This window comes from Epinephelus lanceolatus, chromosome 23, assembly GCF_041903045.1.
Source record: "Epinephelus lanceolatus isolate andai-2023 chromosome 23, ASM4190304v1, whole genome shotgun sequence".
Taxonomy (NCBI): domain Eukaryota; kingdom Metazoa; phylum Chordata; class Actinopteri; order Perciformes; family Serranidae; genus Epinephelus; species Epinephelus lanceolatus.
Genome location: NC_135756.1, coordinates 10,962,796 through 10,984,058, shown reverse-complemented (window position 1 = coordinate 10,984,058; position 21,263 = coordinate 10,962,796). Strand labels below are relative to the sequence as shown.

Genomic DNA, 21,263 nt, shown 5'->3' with positions numbered 1-21,263 from the left:
ATATCCAAAGAGCATTTCCTCCACAGATCCTATTGTAAGTAAGGAACACTGAGATATACAGATACTGGTGCACAGTAGCACAGATGCTAATCAATGGAAAAGTCACAGTGACACTGTAACTGCAATGTAAAAAGATCAAGGAGGGCTGCTTCAAATCTAATTTATTCAAACGCACATGTCACAGTGAAGCCGGAGCAGGCACCTCAAATCCTGCCAGGCTACATCAGGTAAAGACAGGTGGTGGCATCAGACAATTTAACACCCTGTCACGATGTGATACGACTTCCCAGTGAAAGGGCTGAAATCTATTAATGCAGGTAAATGATGTGTTCTGGTGATAAATTTCCACATCACATAATATTTTCAGCAGATCTGACATCAGAGTTTAATAAGTTGTATGAATAAGTAAAAGTAATCATTTCAGCTTCTGAATTATTAGTCAGTGTATAAGATGTTAGAAAATATCGTTTCTATTATTGCAGGTTTATATGATATAATAATGTAATCTGATTACATTAAAAGTTTTCTTGCAAACAAACAGAAGTTATGTGTGTCTTACCAAAACGTGCTGTATGTAACTTCTATTTACGTCCATCCATGTTCGCTAGGTTGCAGTTTTCTTCTTCACTGTTATTGCTACCTGTCCTTAGCCTGGCATCATCACACCAATCCACACAGGCCTAGACCAAAATGCCTCTTGACCAAGGATACTGCAGTACGAAACACATTGTATTTAAAGGTATACTATGCAGGATTGTTTGTAACTGTTTGAAAACGGGGGCAGTAGCTGAGCCCATAGGGACTCGGGCTGGGAATCGGAGGGTCACTAGTTCAAGTCCCCGTACGGAACAAGTATGGAGCTAGAGAGGTGCCAGTTGACCTCCTGAGCACTGCTGACTGAACCCAAACCGCTCAGGGCGCCTGTCCATGGGCAGCCCCCTCACTCTGACATCTCTCCATTTAATGCACGTATCGGTCCTGTTTGTGCACGTGGGTGTATTTCGGTCCTGTGTGTATATGATAACAGAGTGAGAAAAATTGAATTTCCCCTCAGGATTGATAAAGTATATCCTCTTATTCTTCTTATAAACTCCCTCGCCAGCGAAAGCCTGCTCCACCAGGTGAGCTAGTGGGCACCCAATCATATTGTATTCTCAACGACATAAGGGAAAGGACCCAGGAACAAGATGGCTGCTGAACTGACTCCTGGTTAGAGCCAAAAGATTTGTCAATCAACAGCAAATTTATCTGCAGCCATTTTGATAATAAATCAATCCTTGAATCCAGCTTCTCAGTTTTGATGATTTGCTGCTTTACGTTGTTGTGAGATAGCAAACTGAACGTTTTGGGTTTTAGGACTGTTGGTCCAACAAGACAAGCAACTTGATTGCATCACCCTCAGCTTCAGGAAGTTGTTATGGGCAGGGTTTTCCCCATTTTCCAAAACAATCGATTAATCGGCAAAGTAAACATCACATTGGGGCCTTTGTCCACAAAGCGTTTTTCTCCAACAGAAAAGTGGGTTTTTTATGTGCTACACATGGGTTTCGTTTCTGTGACAGCAATATCTTGACATAAGTATTAGCTAGGTAGCTAACGTAATGCTACGTTAACAGTTTACAATGCGTAGCACAACGCTCACTAGTAGGGCTGCCCCCTAATAGTCAGACCAAATATTAGCCGGCCAGAGATGTCATTAGTCGGCAAGTTTTTATTGGTTGCTTCATCCTGCACCTCGTCAAAGTAAGTCAAAACCTATATGACTGGACCATGTGGGAATTTAATTTGAAAGGACAGACACAGGAAGTGTCCACGCTCAGCAGTCAGACAGGAGTCAGGTTAATTTCCAGGGCTGGTACCTGCGGTTATTCTACAGGCTAGTTAATAACATGTCGGGCAGGAAATCCAAAGTGTGGGATCATTTTGAGAAGGTGAAGGACGAACCCAAGGTGATATGTAAACTCATCTTCATTGGTCGACTACAAACATGACGTCTCATCTGAAACATGGAAGTAGCTACATGCCCATTAGCCCACAGCATCATTAACAGGCGGCTCGCTCAGAGTTAACAATGTTAATGATACTATTCTTTCTCACACCTTCAAGTCAAACCATTGTGTTGCCCCGCACAAAATATATCATTTAATAATTAAATTAATATCGTAAACATGTGGGCGACTAGTCGACTAATGGCCCTATGTGATGACTATTGGTTGACTCGGAAAATTTTAAAATTCTAGCAGCTAAAAGAGTGGCAGTGACGACACCAATGCCTTTCTGAAAAGTTCAGAGGCGTTCGAAGTGGCAGCACAAAAAAGCCGGTGCACATACACTCTCCCCATATTGGGAACAACTGACAAAACACAGAGCTCAGAAAAAAACAATATGTGGACACAGGCACTGAGTTGATGCCGAAAATAATGCCAGTGGGCTAGTTGCAGCTCCGCTCCTCCTGATAACAGCAGATAATAAGACAGGAGCATGAAAAACATCCTCCATATCCTCTAGCAAATGGCCAGTAATGACACTTTCATCTTAAACTGTTGATGCTGAGTGAATACCAACTCCCCAGCTCAGCGCAGATGTTACTCCAGAGCCCATGCACAGCAGTCAAACACTTAACAGAGTGATAAACTACCACTGAGTCCATGACAGCGGCAGATCGGCTTGTCATCCCGAAGAGCTCTCTGTATTGATTAAATGCTGTATCAAGCACATTTGGGACAAGACGTGGTAGTGAATCCTAAAAGTTGGCAGCAACAAATCAGCCTGACATTCAGGATGCAACAGTGGGCCTATCCCACACGTGATACAGTATGCAGCCAGGATAAATATACACAGTGTAGAAACAACCTACCCCTACACAGGGATGTCATCATCGTATCTGTTATCATTGGGAATCGAATCCACTGTCCTCGTTTCTGTGTCTCTCGTGGGAACGGCTCCTTTCATCGCATCTCAAGCTCCCTCTATTTCTTCTCACGTCTCCAGCTCGCCACTAAAAGAGATCGCCTTTGGTCTCGCGCCGCATCCCAACTTCCATTGGAATCAAAGCCATCATGTTTGCGGGGGGGTTGTTGAAATGAAGAAAAAGAATAAAAAAGCCAAACAGCCTAATAATTCAGAGATGCGGGGGAGAATCTTGACAGGCAGCAGCTAACGCTGAGCAACTTTAATCTGGAGAGATCCCCCCAAAAATATCAGAGGAAACTTAAAAAGGACGTTTCATTTTCTGAGCAGCTACTCCAGTTTTTGTCTGTGAATCCATGGAGGACCGCCACGCACATCCACACATGCGAGCAGGTGCAAAGAGAGGAGGAGAAGAAGAGGAAAGAGAAAGCGAGGGCAGAGATATAGAGAGATTAAGGGAAAGCTGATGTCATCCGTTTGGATACGTGGCCCTGGGGTGGGTGTAGTTCAGGGTGTGTGCAGTGATCGGCGATGTGAACGTGCTGCTTTGTCAGCCTAATCCCTCCACGGCCAGGGCCGCGCTGGCTCGGCCACATTACCACCCAATGACACAATCTGTTTGTCAAGACGGCCTGCGCCACTTTTATTCATTTATAACGCCCCGTCACGACTGCTTGCTTTGCCTGATGCCTCAGACAGCCCGTCCCACCAGAACAACAAGCGAACATGTATCTCATCGACCCCGTTTTCAACTCTGCCCCCTATCCAGTGACATGTACCCTCCACGGTTCTTCAGTGTCAACAGCTGCAACGTCAGGAGAGCCAATTTGTGTGTTTCCAGTATCCTCTCCGGATCAAGCGAGGGATTTGAACCGGCAGCCCGGTGGGTCACAGAGGCTGGAATAATCATCACACTCCGCATGGTGGTAATCATCTCATACTGAGACCTCTTGGCCCTTTAATACCAGAGGCTAAGCTATCTCATACTGGCATCACCTCTTTGCCCCTCTCCTGCTATCGGACCTACAGCGGCTGTGTGTGTGTGTGTGTGTGTGTGCGCGCTCTTTGAAAGCCTCCCTTTACGTGGGAGCCATAGAAGATTACAGCAGCATGGAATATGCCATTGTTATATTACTCCCATTTCTTTAACTCTTTGAACCCCAGGCTGATTTTGCCTTTATTTACAGGCTTGTGGCATTGCTATGGCAACTCTGTTTCACCTTAGTCCCAATGAAACAAGAATTAGAGCACCTGAAGTTACTGGTATGTATTTACCAGTAAAAGGTAATATTTGAACAGTGCACAGGCAAAAGAGGGATTTAAATCACATCCTTGGCATTTGATTGGACTGAAAAGAAAGGTTTTGCCCCCTGATATCTGGACACACATCTCCTCCTATCTCTCTGCATATCGTCTGTTACTACTGCTACTACAACCCCCAAAACGGTGGAGTGCGGGTTTAGGGGTCGTACACATGTTTTTTGTGCCCTAAAATGTACTGTTTTCAATGTAGACAGGTGGCAGGCATGCTCAAACACCAGAGCAACACTACCTCGGCGCACGATTTTTCAGGGCATGACAGCTGCGCTCTGAGATAAACAGAGTGCAACCTTTGGAAGGCAACAGTGCGCACCGCATGTCATGTGACGAGGAACAACCAATCACAGCTGGCAGATGTCTTTGCCTTCTTCCACAAATATCAGACTGTGGTAAATATGAAAGAGAAGTTAATCACTTTAGTGCAGGGCTACCCAGAACTTCACATCTGTCCCACGGACAATATTTTTTGCCTAACACACACTTACAAAACAATCCTAGAAGATCAGCTCTGCCCTCAGGATTTCTGGTAAGGAGGCTATGATACAGTGCTGGTTATGGTTGCTTAGCAACCTTTAGATGCAACCTGCACATGAGTAGCATCCGGCTCCCGGTCTAACGATGCGACATGTGAACAGCCCCTTATACAACCAGTGTGACTAGCTTGTTTCCCAAAGTGTCATTTGATTGGATGACCTTTTGCTAACGCCCCTGAGTGCTGGACGAGTCATCGAACATTTGAAACTGTTTTCAAGGAAGAGAAAAGACAGAATTTGATGTAAAATTACTCTGATACTGATTTTTTGATAGTATCTGTCAAATTACAACAATTAACACAGCAACACAGGATTACATCTGAGCAAATGTTTTTTTTTCATTTCATGGGCACTTTACAGTAAACAATAACACCAAACTGAGAAGCAGTAGGGGTGTAATAAAATATTGATACACTCAAGTACCACAATATTATGATTTGTGATATTGTATCACTTCCTGATTTTTTTTTTATTAACAAATAATTTACTTGCAAAGATTCTTAACAGTGGTTAATTTTGTGCTGTGTTTAAACCATGACTGCGAGGTAACAGTGTTGTGATCAATCTTCAGCCATCTGACTCTTCCAGTACAACATAATGACATATTGCTACCCTGAACACAAAGAACATGGGCCTATGAGGCAGGCAGAGATACTAAAGGCGCACTGCTAGCTCCTGAAATTAGACTTAAACTCATTAAAACTCAGAGCATGTGGTTTGTATGAACACGATTCTCACCATTGCAGTGGCTGAGCTGGTGGCTTGCAGCTAACGGTGCTAACTCTGGCAACAGTGCTGACAGAGCTAACAGTGTTAACTGGGGGGAAGTGGAGGGTGGGACGCTGCCCCCTCCTGATATCAGCGATAACCACAATATAAGGGCAAAACATGGCAGCGATGAGCCAGCCAGTGAGATCCACACATGCACTAACATGTATGTGCATTTCAACAACTGACAGAGAAGCGTGCATTAAAACACAAACAGTAGCTCACATAAACGAAGCTTGGTAGCTAGCTGTGTAGAAAGAGGACGATTCCATTCTTCATCCTGCCTACTAAGATCTAATTGCTTGATGAGATTCAGCCATCAATGAGCAAAAAACAGATCCATTTGACACATAGCACAAATTCGGATATGCGCGGCGATTAAAGCACATGTTTTATGAGAAAGACACTTATGCAATTAGAAAATTTGGGGTTTTATCTACAAGTATATACAAACATTTTCACCATACACACAGCAAATGCCTGTATGTGAACTGATAGCGGAGAATGTCAGCATTCCAGGAAACTATGTGCCTTAGTAGTGTCCAACAAAAATCTAAGGAAAGTGTAAAATAAAAGCAAAAACAACAACAATGGAAAAGTCTGAATTCGCCAATAGCTGTTTGCAGTGTAACCATGTATGTGGAGACAACAACTACCTGGATTAAGCTACTTTCTCTATAAAGAAAATGGTTACATTTGGCAATTATTCAGGATTTTCAAGCCAGTTTATCAGCCTTTATCCTAAATGGACATCAGAGAAACTAGAAATCACTGGAAAGTCAGGGAACATAAATCAGAGCAGGAGCTGTGAGTTAAAAGCCTGTATTTCTTCCTCACACTGTGGTCTGTCACAAGAAGCTTCCCCTGCATCGCAATTAAACTGACAGCGAGGAGAATGACCTCAGCCAGTGAAAAGATCTTCACTGGGACCTTCCCTTCTAAGAAGTGCTGTTTGTGTACGCTGAGTTGACACACTGTGACTTATAAAAGCTCTGATGATGTCACTTGTGATAAATGAATGAATAAGGACTCGTGGCTTTATGGGGAACAATGTTGACACCTGAAAGAACAAGCATTGATTTTGCTGTCAGTGTTGCGTTCAAGACATCAGGAGTTTTTCATGCCTCAATTAAAATTCACTCCAAAGTTGTCCGAAGGATTTTTAAAGTATCCGAGCCAAATACAAAGCCATGAATAATGAATAGTAATTTTTTTTTAAAAAAGACTGCAAGTTATTCATGAATTCTACCCTCCTTGCTGTTACTTGCCCAAGGCGAAAAAGGAGGAGAAAAAAAAAGTGTTCCTGGAAGGTTCCAGAGTAACGTGCTACGCTCGGAGTAAACAATGGTTTTTCGGAAAATGTTTCCATTAATAATAATGAAGGTTGTGTTCCGATGGGCTCGCTCCTCTGAAGGTGGACTGAAGGATGGAGAGGAGCGAGGAGGTGCCAGGTGGTGGTGAGTTTAACAAGTGAGGAGGCGGTTTGTCAGGAGGGGAAGTTTTCTTTACTATGTGTCGGCAAGAGTTATTGGAGAGTACACAGTGTTGTCTTTGAATGAAATAAGTCAGTTAGTTACGGGCGGTAGTTTTTTTTCTTCAAACAAACACAGCCATGAATTTAGCCAGCAAGTACTGAGAAGGAAACACATACATTTGATATATCTGACTGAACTGCCACATGAGAAACTAGGAAATTAATTATTAGTGAAGGATTCATAGAGCACGATGATGACTCACAAAACTAGTGGAAATACAGGCTGGCTCTCTGCATATAAAGTTTCCAGGAATCCTGAGCTGATGTGGGGGTAAAGGGGTATCAGTAGAGTTCAGCATCTAGCTCAAGGGCATCTTGGTAGAAAAACAGCAGTCCACGCACCATGTGCAGACTGTTATCAGCCCATTAAATAGCCATTATCAGTAGTTATAAGCCTCTTACATATGGGTTTGAAGGGGTCTGCTAACCCTACTGGTAGCTTTAGTCAGCCCATTCAATGACAGTTCCCAGTTCACTGGGTTTCACTTGACTTTTCTTAGGTTAAAGCACCAAAACAACATTCGTAGGGGTGTAACGATCCATTGACCTGGATTGATATATCAATTCAATGATCAATGATCCAATATCATCGATGCCAAGTGAAAACATCAATCCATATCTTTATTTTGAAAGTCTGTGTCATGTCAAACAGCAGCAGGCAGATGGCAGGCAACCGAGACGATAACATTATTTACTCAGGAATAAATCAGCAGTGTGGAAATTTGGATTTCAGAGGCAAAAGGGGTCAACAGACAAAGAATACACGATGTATGTAAACAATGCTGTTATGAGATAAAACACGACGTAACGTTACCTGCCTGGACGGCCATCTCACACCGCTAACTTCTCACTACAGCAACATTAGCTGCTCTGTTTTAACAATGTTGGGCTGAGAAAACCTACCCTGGAAATCCAGAGTTCTTGCAAGAGCACAATTTGAATTTGCTCAGCGAGTCACTCTGGCAATCAGTAATGATGCTCATTACCCATGCCGTTGGAGCCGAGCTGCACCAATCACATCGGTGTATCTGATATAGGCGGGCCAGAGACGAGCTAAACAGATGACGACAGCACTGTGACGACGAAGTCCGGAATCAGTCAGTAAACATTGCAAGGTGGCTACGGATGAACACCAGTTGTTTGAAACGGCTTTGGCGACTACAATGAACGAGTTAGACTTGGCTTTTTCTCTAAGAGAGGAACAGAAGACGGCGCTCGAATCTTTCCTTTGCAAGAAGGACGTTTTTGCTGTTTTGCCGACCTGATACGGCAAGAGTCTAATCTACCAGTTAGCTCCACTGGTAGCTAAGCGTATACGTCACCCCGTGTATTGTTCTGATTGGTCGTAGTGTTATCCAATTGCGTGCAGTGATATTTACAAATGCATGCTTGGTGCCGCCCCTCGAGTTGGGCCATTTTCATTACTCATAGCCAGACCCTAAATCTTTCTAGATTTGGGTCTGGATTTTCAGGCTAGAGGAAACATGCATGCAGACTGAAATTCAACCTTACTCTTCTGTCAGGAGATGCAGTCACTTAAGTCAACGGAGAGTCAGAAAAAGTATAAATAATACATGTAATTAGTTAAGTCATGAATGGAGGAAAGTCCGCTAGCCGCGAGGCTAATTTATGCAATGTAAACACGCTGAGTTTGATCCTTTTGTTGAACCATGTTGCTGTTAGTCCATGTTTTATGGCTGTTTGGAGAAGTTTTCCTTCAAGGGTTTTAGACAGATAGTCCAGAAGTTTTAGGGAAAAGACAATGGTTTGGGATAAAATGAGAAGATTTCTTCCAGAAAGCCTTCTTCTGTAACCGCAGATAATATCAGCTCATATTGATTGCAGGCCCATGAATCGTACTGATTTGAAATCATATTGTGGCAGACTTTATAATATCAGCAAATATTGTATTGTTTTCCAAAGAATTTACATAATATTGTATTGTGATGAAACCCCTAGTTGTTAGGTTAAGAAAAATATCATGGTTGGACATAAATACTGGTTTGAGTCGTGTGTTTGAACCATCCACCATCCCATGAAAGTCCTCTCTGTCAGAAAGCTTCATTTCATGGCCTAATAATGTCCTTCTCAACGTAATAGTAGGTTTGGCTGCCCCTTTCTCATGCCTATAACACTTATCATCACTGATAACAGCCATTTAATGACCTGATAACAGCAAAATCCCACCCTCAGGTTCTCAAACCAGGTCCCCACAGATTGAGCCGCTGCAGCCCCAAACATGATGTTTCTGGCCCTGTTAGTCTTTGTCGTAGCAACATGTTCCAAGATCTCTCTTTGATGAGTATAGTGTAATTATAATTGGTAGAAATGATTGCCAAAAACATGAAAATGAGACCCACATTGTAGTGAATCAAATTTTTATCTCTCTCTCCTGTATCGTGTTTGTGTTACTTCAAAAGCCGTAATTGTTTGATGGCCGAGAACCCAGTCTGGATCACCATCAAAAGCTACAATTTTTTCCTTGTCAAACACAACTTCCTCTGCAGTAACAGCTCAGCAACTCCTAAATAAATTAACTTTTAGAAAATCAAACAGCAGGGCACGCATTCACATACCCCGGCCCTCTTTTTCCTCTCCTCACCATCCTCCCCACTCCCTCTCACACTGTCACTCTCTTACATTCCCTCTTTGATACAAGTATCCATTAATTCAGGACCCAATTACTTGGATCGCTCCGAGGCCCCTCCCACTCCCCATCCATCTCCGACCGCTCGGCCAATGGACGGCGCTCTCCGCGCGACAGATCAAATTCCGCCTCCACAAATAATCCCTCACCAGAAAGCTGCTGCCAGCATCGCACAAACTTTAATTGGATCCTTTTAATAGTGCTCACTATGGCCACTTTCAGCCATGTAATTAGGTTTCTCTTCCTATAGAGTTTAATGGTTGTGGGGTGTCGAGTCGAGCACACGGGGAGGGAGGGGGGAGACAGCGAGAGAGTGAGAGGGTAAAAAAGGCCAGACTTTGAGTTTTACACTAGGCTTAATCCAATTTCACCCACAGAGAAATCATCGCATGCCATATATACTTTTTCAATGGGGTTTTTATAGGCCACCATAAAAACCATAGACTAGTGTTGAATATCCGGCCTCATTGATTTTTTGGCTGTGAGAGGAGCGGCCCTCCCTCGCCGCTCTCAGCCTTTCTCTTTTTGGCCTACACCTGTTCCAACCGGCTCCCCCCGGCTAATGCGAAGCTCCACATGGGGGGAAAAACTGATTCCCTAAACGCCGCCACCAAAACTCCTCGCACAGAATGCAAATGACGGGATTTCTGGAATGATTAATTTCTTCCACTTGTGAGGCGATTAGGGGGAGTCAATCAAATGAATAATATATGTATAAGAACTCTATCAAAAGGCAGCGGCACAGACACATGGATGAATAGGTGACGGGAGAACAGTAAGCAGCTTAATGACAATAAATACAAAGAGACACACCCCTGAGGGATACACAGAGAGGACAGGCAGAGCGGAGGAGGAGAGAGGTGTAATGGCACTGCAGACACACATTAGATGGATGGGTCACTCACCTGTCCAGGTGAGAAAGGACATTCTGTAATTCTAGGTGACTGCTCTGACAGTTCATACCTCAGCAGCAGAAAAAAAAAGTGTTTGTTTACACCTGAAAGTCGATTCCAAACTGTGCTCATCATGAAGACTGATCATCTTGCCCTTAAAAATGACCAGCGCTAAAAACAACAGCAGGGCAGTCCATCACCGCCCACACCGCCAAATGATTAGACAGCACATTTTCCAAAAGATGTCTGATGTAACGTTCAAGGTATTAATACACATCTCTGACTTGTAGATACAGTTCACATCTAAATAATATCTTGTTTTGGAAAACCTGGAAAATATATCTGACGTGAGCACTCCAACCATAATATAGAGGGGCCTGAGAAGACACACACACATCCACGCCAGCCAAGTCCGTTTTTCAAGGTGAATAAACTCTAATGCAGTCATTTCCAACTGGTCCAGCCACAGGGTCCAGATTTCTCCTTAGTCATTATTTCAAGGTCCACACAGGTTAATACATCCGACGTCATCCTTGCATTTGGCCATGTTGTTGAGCTAGTTTCCTGTCTCTGTTAAGTAGCTGTCCATTAGTCACTCACTCTACAGCAGGAAACGGCACTTCAAAATAAAAGCCCTGTGCCAGAAATTCACTTTACTTACAAATAAAGTGTGTTTTTTTACACACCTGTGTCCCATTCAGAACGGACCCGCGACCCAGTTTTGGCGCATGACCCATCAGTTGGGAGTAACTGCTCCGGGCAAGCTGCAAACCACTGTTGGACACCGACAAACAACTTAGCCAATTGTTTTTTAGCGAGTCACTGCTGTGTTTCCAGCGAATTTTTAGGCACCAAACGTGGGTGTTTTTTTTAGCATCCCATGGCCGTTTTTCCAGCGGGTACCTGCTATACAAAAGTGTTTTTTTTTGTGTGTTTTTTTTACACTAGCCAAAGTAGACATGACATGTGCCTAAACCAAACGTTAACCAAAGCATTTCTGAGATACCAATTTTCAGCATCTTTGCGACATGATAATGTGCTAATCTAATGCATCTGTGTTTGCTGAAATGCACAATTCCAACATTTTTTCTGGTGATTGGGTTGTCTCAATCAGTGGTTCCCAACTGCTCCAGCCATGAGTCCAGATTTGTCCTTTGTCATCAGTTCGAAGTCCACGCAGTTTAAAATATTAAGTGTCATACTTGTGTTTGGCCGTGTTGTCGAGCTAGCTTAACAGAGACCGCCTCTGTCACTCATTCTACAGCAGGAAACGGCACTTTAAAATAAAAGTCCTGTGCCAGAAATTAACTGTACTTCAAAATAAAGTGTGTTTCACAAACTTGACACATCAGCAAGTCTCCCGCGGTCCATTCAGAATGGATCCACAACCCACTTTTGGCCCACGACCCACAGTATACATGCATTAAATGGAGAAATGTCAGAGCGAGGGGGCTGCAAACTGGCACCTCTCCAGCTACCAGTCCATGCCTAACCCTAACTCTACATTTGGTCCAGATGGGGAGTTGAGCTGGCCACTCTCTGGTTACCAACCCATGTCCCTGAGGACTGAGCTGATGCCGCCCCTCACTGTATTTCAGACAGATCTTGGGAAAATACCTGTCAGAGGCAACAGAAGAGCCCCAGATTAAAAAAATGGTCGTCTGTCGTCCGCTTTAAACATGGCAATGCTCCCCATACATACATTCATTTTGCTCCACGTTGTGAGTGCAGCCTCAGATGCATCACAATCATTGTTTAGACCTAGAGCTGATATGATGACCACTCAACAGATGGAGTGTAATAACCAGCGCCTATTTTGATAATCATTTAGGATATTTCTTTCAAAAAAAAAAAAAGCCAAGAATCCTTCAGTCGAGCTGCTTTTCTTTGTCTCATGTGACTGTAAATGTTCAGTGTGGAGTGTCGGGTGGGAACCAAAGGTATCTGATGAAATCAACTTGGATTTTAGTGCATTTTTCACTATTTTCTGACAAAACTTACAAACTATTAATTGAGAAAATCTAATTAAAACAACTTGCAGCCATGTGCAGCTCCACACACAAAATATCAGAAATACTTCAAAGCAGCCTTTGCAGCATGTAACCGAGGGAAAGAGACTCTGTGTGGTGACTCCAGCAGAACATATGTGTCTCTCTGGGAGTTAGACCAGAGAATTCTCCGTCACCTCACCTGTGTATTGCTACTACGTCAGGAATGCCAAGTGGCATCTGTAAATGAGAGGAAGCGTGAAATCGGGACGGACAGGAAAGAAGAATAAAAAATGGCAGCACAAAAAAAAAGGATTGTATTTTTTACACAACACCCATTTTTTCCCAATGAAACAAAGCATTCACATTCACCCCACTGCCACAACACTGGAAAGCATTATAAGGTTACAATGTATGCTATAAAGCATACGGCAGCATAAAATCACCAGTACGACCATCTGGCTGCGGCTTAATTAAATACACTTAATCACATTCGAGCATATGCAACACATTCGTATGCCACGGCGGTGTAGCGGGGAGGGCGAGACGGCAAAAATAAAAATCCATTTTGATTAAGACAAAAGGACAATTTCTGAGTGGCACAAAACATCATTACAGCCACTGTGGCGGAGTACTGCGAAACGATGGCGCTCAAAGTGATTCATTCATCACTCCTGTTATGTTAACCTTTCTCCATCTCCCACCTGCTGGAAACCTCACGCATTAATCTGCCTCCTTGTGTTAACGCTAATGATGGCTGAATGGAGAGCATGAGCCGCACACATGTCGAGGCCGTGAATCACACACACTTCTGAATCACACGTACTTCTGAATGGCAGGCGGCTGGAATTAATGGATGTATAATTCATAAAGGTTGCACGTATGATTGTGTGTGTGTCGGTGGGAGGGCTTCAGAGGTACGAATATCATTGTCAAGGCACGTAATTACACTTAACTATGCGCCGTCTGTCTCCACCACTGATCTGTACATACATTGTGTTCAGTTTATGTGCATTCAAATCAGCTGTGAAGTGAATTGTGCTGCAGTGTTTGAGAGCTTTCTACAGACGCTTCAATACATTTTCACAGGTTTTTTGAAGAGTTGCCCTTGGACCACAGCAACGGCTGTGAGACCCGGTCACGCCACTTAGAACGGCAACATTCTGGACCAAACCATTTCATTTCAAAGGGTGGATTTGCTCGTGGAGGCAAAGTGAATCTGCGTGTGAATTCGCAACACTGACCGTCTTCACTGTGCTGACTTTTGAGGCTGGACACAGACAGAGTGCTGGGCAGGCAATAAAAATAAATTGATTCACAGTGGGTGTTTTTTTTTTGTACTCTGAATGTAAATAAGGGACCAGAGTGCATAAATATTGTTAATGTTTGTTTATTAAATGGTCCCTGACCTCCAGTCATTTTGCAAAAGTGGCCCCCGGGCAAAGCAAATGAGTGTCCCTGAGGTGGAGCTTTGATCTGGCCCAAAAAAACACAGGTGCGACCCTACATGAAGCCACATAATTTCTTTCATAGCCCGACCTGAGCCCAAACCACAGCAGCAGTTCTGGGCCTGAGTACTATTACAAAAAAAAACAAAAACAAATTACCACTGTAAAAAACAAACAAACAAAACTTTAATATTAACAGATTTATTACAAGCTAAGGGCTGCCACATTTCCTTGCACCACTTCTCCTTCTTCTCTTTCTCCTAATATTTTAAGAGTTTGTCAGTAGCCCTTTTTAGATAGGAATTGTGCAAATTTGCAGGAAAGCCCAATCAGTCTTTTTTCAGCATTGGCAGTATAAAAACAAAATCGGGGAGTGCAGCAAAATGCCGCCTACCTACTTTTGTTTATACAGAATGCGCCTTTTTCGGGGCAATGGGGGGCGTGAGCAAGTAACAAAACATGTAGCTCAGCGTGTGACGTAAACAGTGACGTGGGAGGGAAGCCGCAGCTGGTCAGTCCTTCGGCGATTCTCTCATAAATCGGCCTGTTCTTCACCGTCCCCGCCATCTGACGGTTAATGGCCTCTTTGTTTGCGAGGACAAGGAGGGCGCGCAATTCTTTGTCTCCACAGTTGCTCATCTTTACAGTGTCTGTCAGGTTTGTGTTTCCCTCTTGCTACTAGCTGCTCGCTAATTCCTGCTATCAGCTGTTTCCTGTTTATCCACCACCAGTGGGTCATACGTGCGGCGTCATCAACAGCTCCTCCCACAAGTCTTCAACAGCCCCTCCCGTTGCGGAAGGCCGCCTCAGTCTTTTTAGACTAAAAAGGTTTCGCCAATATGACTACGCTACAAGGCGGAAAATTGGGTACCTTGAACCAACTCACCAATCCGGCGCTGTGTGTCTAAACGCTCACAGCTTGGCGGCAAAATGGCCCAACATTCGCGGAATCCGGCGGTACAAAAGGGGCTACTGACTCTGCGTTTCAGTCCACTCTGCTGCGCCCTTGTTTCCCCCATGTTTCTGTCTTTAAGTGCGCACAGAGGTGTATAACAATGTGACGCAGTGATGATGACCAATGCTCTCGGCTGTATGTAATGCACATCTCTTCAACTGCTGGTTTCATACGTCTCCTGTGCAGTGCACTGGAGTTTGTGTACGATATGTGAGCAAATGGCCTCTAATTCTACTGTTTTTTCCAGTTTAAATCTAATTTTAAATCTCAACATTTCCATGAGTCATAATGGGTTGATTGCAACACATGCCATACATTATTCATGACATTACACAAACAAACACAAAACATAAAGACAAACAAGCAGAAAAACACTAGGAAAAAAGTGCAAACCCAACCCAATTAAAGCCTGGGGGGATTTAGAGATATTACAGCCCAGCCTGGTCCAAACCCTGCTGGTTGAGTAGAGCCAAATCAGGTTTGTGCAGAGAATCAAAGCTCTACTTTGAGAGTACGTTTAGGAAAGTGGCTGGTAACAATGAAATATGTTCTATGTCTCTCATATGTTATTTAAAGGGCCTTGTTATGATATTCAGCGCTTATCTATGAATCAGGGATTGTCTGCACATGGCTCTCAACATGGAGGTTGCAGAGGGGACTGCTAGCAGCTAACGGTGCTAACAGTGTGTTAAATACACACACACAGGACTCAGATGCACTAAAATTCACATTTGGCTGTATCATCTGCTACGACAAATAGCAACAAATAGAACTAATAGAACTAAACTGGGCCCAGTGAGTGACCCTGACCTGGGGAACCCACTGGTTGTATGGTTGTGAATTGTAAAAATTGTGGTTACTGTGCTTAGTGTTACTGTAATCTTAAGCATTCTCTGGCACAAGAATTTCCTTCAGGATAAATAAAGCTCTATTGAATTGAACTGAATTAAAATAGTGCATTCCCCTCGCACTGGAAAGTTGGAATTTCAGTTTCAACCAGAACATTACCAGAAGTCTAATTTCCGAAAGACAGAAGATCCTCATCAACCCTGATCTCAAAATCCAAGATGGCTGCTCCGCACATCAACAGTAATGAAAGCTGTAGTAATATACTGTGTATTAGCACCTCTGTCTTATTTGTGTCTTATTAAAACGATCATACACACACAGCACTGTCAAACTTCTATCTGTGGACATGTTGCTACTGGATTTATATGCACACAATACAGCATAATTCTTTGCTATCAGCTGGCTTGAATTGGCATTGCTAGCAACATCTTGGTTTTTGCTGTACCGGAACGCAATCAACTCAGGTGTGACGTCATTCCTAGCTCCCACTTTCCAACCTCCGAAGTAAATAGAACGCAACATAAGAACAGAGAAGCTAAAATTACAACACACACAAAGCTATTGTGACTTCACTCTCTGCTCAGGACGCCATTACTTCATTATATCTTTACCTAACAAATAATTGTTTGCTGCTTTATTAATGCTCCGAATATAGAGCTTCTTTAAAGTCTTATTATAGTCATTTCAGGTTTGTTTTGATAGTGGTGTTATCTCTTCTCAGTGGTATAAAACCATCATTAAAGCTACCTCCAAATCATCAACAAATGATCCCAAATTACCACTTAATTACAGCGGCATTAGCCTTATCAGCACTGTGTATGAAATGTATTCAAGGCTCCTAAATCACAGACTTGTTGATTACCTTGAAAAAAAAAAAGGTGTGTCTTGGATGAGCAAAATGGCTTCAGTGCTTAAATATGTCTCCAATACCAAAAAAAATCGAAATTTAATATTAAAATCAAGAATAATGAGCCATAGCTGTATTGGGCAGAAGTGTGTGTGTGTGTGTGTCAATAGTGCAAGTGTATGTGAACTCAGGGTGTGTGTCTGCTGGCAGATAACCAAGCAGCATGCAGCTTAGCGTTCACCTATCTAGCCTGTCCCTGTGTGGAGCCGATGGAAGCCCCTTATCACGGACCCTCAGAGCCCTGCATCCCTCAACTCAGACCGCCTGCAGAAAAGCGAGTCAAAAATAAATAAAATATGCAGCAAAGGAAGAAAATACCCTCCCAGAAACTGATATTCTTCCCCCGGAGATGTGGCATCCATTCTTGTTTGTTTATGAGTGTGTCTGCCTCGACCGTTAACATCCTGGATGGGCAGAAATGAAAGACGGTTACGGGGGGGGGGGATGTTAAAGAGGATGGAGGGAGGGAGGAGGGGTGAAGTCATCAGTCTTGGTTTTTTGATACAGAATGAAGTTATTACCAGCCGGTGATGGATGATACTTGGAAGGCGAGGAGGAGAGGGAAGTCGAAAAAGCACAGAATAACAAAAAGTCAAGTTCTTATGAAAGTAGAGGAAATGGTGATAAACGCCTGTTGTGGGAAAGTAAAAAACCCCACACAGCTTTTTACAGAAGAATGGCCTCGGAACATAATCAGTGCAATGTGTGAGTGTGTGTGTGAGCGTCGGGAATAAAGCCAGGCGTTTTCTTTATCGCTTATAATCCCGTGGGGGGGTGGTATAGAGCTTGAGCATCATGGGACATGTGCTTCCTGAATCCTCAGAGACAAGACGACTCATATTCATCTCAGAGCTGCTTTGACTTGGAGAAAAAAGACAGAGAGAGCAAACAAGAACGAAGGCAAGATAAATAAAATGAAGAGACGGGGACGCTAACAGAGAAAGATGATGTTGATCTATGAATGGACGCAAAAGACGAAGTAGACCTGATGATTTTTTCTTGAGCAAGCACTGTGAATGTTGCTAACATGACTCGACAGAAAGAGTGGAGGAAGGTAAAGAGAATGGACACAACAAAATACGGTCAGTTCATCATATTAAATGATGAGTGCTGTAAAAATGAATTCAAAATTCCTCTCCTGGCTTTGATTAAACACCTTAAATCTTTGTTATTCAACATTATATAATGGTTTAGATGTAATTTTACACCATTGCCTCGTTTAGTATGCGTGAACATATGAATATTCAAATTCGTCCAGCCCCTCAGTCACTCGTCTGCAGCTTCAGGGTGCTTTCAGACCTAGAGTTGTCTCCTTTGGTCTGAATCAGGGACTCATTTTGTTACAAAGCTGTATAATTGCCTAGAGTTGGTTCGTGTTCTCACAGCAGCATTTACAAGCGGACCAGATCAAATGCCTTGTGTGAGAAAGCTGCTCTTGATTGGTCAGAATTTCCATGTGGGAAAAATCCAGGAAGTAAAGCAAACGTTGAAGAAGAGTACACTTGCAAGATAAATGTGACACTTTCTAATGTCACAATGAAGGAACAACTACGCAGGTTGATTTTAGCGCTGCTCATCGTGGACTATATTGCTGTCATTGTTCATTTTAGTCATTTCTGCTTGTAAATGGTGCAAGATAACATGATTATGACAATTATCAAACAGCGAATAATGTGTTGCTAATGTTAGATATACCTCGTAAACAACATGTACCCCATCAATGCTGCTCCAGTGACACAACCCACTGATTTGTAGACTCATGTTTTCAAGCTTTGACTTTGGTATTTTGACTGTCACCACCTTGTCTGGGTTTTTTTGGAGCAAGAAGTTACCATGTTTGGACGAGAGCATGGCGCTGTAGTCTGAGTGGGCGGAAGTTCGCTGCATAGATCAGCCTCTCATTGGGCGGAACGAGCCACCCGCTGAAGTCCCGCCCTACCACCTCCGGTTGTGTAGCAGTTTTCAACCGTTGTCAACACGTCCTTTACTAACTTTTGCAGTGTTTGATCTTGCGGGGATGTAGCCATTTTTCTGCCATGGTTCACATCCTGTAGGCGATATTTTTGTGGGCGTGTCACACCAAAACCTGTTTCCCCCCAGCAACATTTTTGCAAGTGCACCGTTGCTGTGGCACCGCCCAGAACGACTGTGATTGGTTGAAAGAAATACAAGCAGCCAGACCTTTCGTTTCTTGAGAAAGGTCTGGTGAGTGAGACTAATGGGGATTGACTCACTTTTGGAGCCAGCCTCCAGTGGTAATTAGAGGAACTGCACTTTGTGGCACTTTCCGTTAGCTTTATTTTTCAGGCCTGGAGGTTGCTGCTTGGTTCCAGTCACCTGCTCTGACAAGTTGAAGTGGAAGGTAAACTTTGCTTGCTAAAAACGATACGTAGCTACACCTAGCTTTTCTTATGATACACCTTGTTTCACCGTATTTGTTGTGGGATTGGTTCCTCAGATATGTGACAAAGCTAACCTCTTAGATAACCCATGATATGTCTTGTAGCATATAAACCACATTATAGACATGTGAACACAGTAATAAACCTAATTTTATTGAGGGGAAGAAATAGTTCAACACTTTGGAAAACACTTTTTAATTTCCTGCGTTTCAACAGATGTGAGCACTGCCTTAAGGCTTTCAAGCTCCGGGGGACTGGCTGTATTAGTATTTAGCATATAGACTTGACAGTGGATATGTGAGTAGTACATGAGAGTATTATTGTCTCAACTAACTCTTAGCAAGAAAGCGAAAAAGTGCATTTGCCAAAATTGTCCAATTATCCCTTCAGCAGAGATGTCAAACACTTGCTGGTTCAAGCAGTTTGAGGGCAAAGTTTTGCTGCTTTTCTCATCATTTTTGAGAGAATATCTTTGGGTTTTGGAATGCTGGCTGACAAAACAAGACATTGCCTTAGTCTTGATGAAACTACACTAGACTTCAAGAAATTATTGATTAACTACTAAAAATTTGACTTTTTCCGGATTATTACTGTCAGCAAACCCGTAAAGCATCTACAACATGATGTTGGAGTGAGAATAAAGCACACTATGGTGACATCACTTCTGCAGATGCTAGAACACTCTTCCTCCCTGACAACTATCACGATGGGTGAGAGGAAGTGATGGAGATGTGGGGGCAGGGCATTAATATACAGCATCCTGCACACCTGGCCTGATTATCTGCAGAATACAAACCAGGTCGGCAGAATGTGACGGCACATCGTGATGGGTGGTTTTCTGTTTGAGTGAAAGATGGGAATGGCCATAAAAAAATCTGATGGATAGGTGTTTAAAAAAAAAAAAAAAAAAAAAACGCTGAACAGTCATCCTAAGAGACGACGCGGGCGGACAGGCTCAGACAAACTAACAGTTAAAGTAAAAGCTCGGAGGTGACGTTTCAAAATAGGCTACAATTTAATACAAGCTAATAGATTGCATGTGTCAACACTTCTGTGAGATGTGACGTTGGAGAGATCTCCAGTGTTCACGTTTAGAAATATCTGCAATTGACTTGACAATTATTGCGTCCCTGATGTCTAGGGTTGGACCTGTTAGCTCTAAATGTACATGTTAATCTTATCTTATGAACAGAAATGCCTTAAAGTCCACATGGTGTTGGTTTTGTCATGTGGATTTTCTGTACTGTCATTTTATTATGTTGGTCTGTTCTGTACACACAACATCTATTGCACTTCTGTCCGTCCTTGGAGAGTGAGCCCTCTTCAGTTGCTCATCTTGAGGTTTCTTCTATTTTTTTTTCTCTGTTTAAGGGTCCTTTGGGGGAGTTTTTTCTGATGTGCTGTGAGGGTTAAGGGACAGATGGTGTCTTATGTTGTACAGATTGTTAAGCCCCAGAGGCAGATTGTAATTTGTGATATTGGGCTATTTAAATACATAAAAAACTGAATTGTAATTCGGCTTCTGCCTCATCTTTTTTTTTTTAGATTTTTAAGTCAAACTTTTTCAAGTAATCTCTAGAAATGGCAACAAGCATGGTTTAAATGAATATTTCCTGTGACTGCTTAAGGAAAATATAAAAGAGGGAAAGGTCATGACGTCAGTGACAGCATATAAAAAACAACAACAAAAAAACAAACAAAAAAACCCACACACATTACCTGATGTTGACTGGCGGTTTTTTTAATCGGAAAAAGGAAAAAGTCAGTAAATGAATTGGTACTGTAACTGAAATATCCCCAATTAAATAGATATCAAATCAAATCAACACAAACTGAATTGGAAATCAAGTCGAATCGGAACCTTGTGAATTGAAATCGAATTGATTCAGGAAATCAGTGGTGATACCCAGCCCTGGTCGGAAGGAGGCTCTAATCCCCAAATTATTATAAATCTGGACTTTCATCACTTCCTGGAATTAAGTTAGCATTTGCACATTGTTTAGCTAATGTTAGCCAGCTATATCTCTGTTGAGATGCCCCATGTTAATCTTCCTAAACGTTCAGAAGCAATGACCCTCGGGAAGGTCTAAAAGAAACAGAGAGCTGCAG

General features: G+C 42.8%; 1 protein-coding gene across 10 annotated transcripts in view; it reads right to left on the bottom strand.

The window, feature by feature from the left end:
* The window catches only part of magi2a (membrane associated guanylate kinase, WW and PDZ domain containing 2a), a 403,568-nt gene that overhangs the window by 168,027 nt on the left and 214,278 nt on the right, over positions 1-21,263 (bottom strand). The window contains exon 1 of one of the 10 annotated variants that reach the window (XM_033614586.2): positions 2,858-3,017. The exons of the other annotated variants lie outside the window; for them this stretch is intronic. Within the exon in view, the coding sequence (XP_033470477.1) occupies positions 2,858-2,894 (37 nt within the window). The 5' untranslated portion in view covers positions 2,895-3,017. Of the gene's footprint in view, positions 1-2,857; positions 3,018-21,263 lie in introns of those variants that run through there. 10 annotated transcript variants of the gene reach the window in all.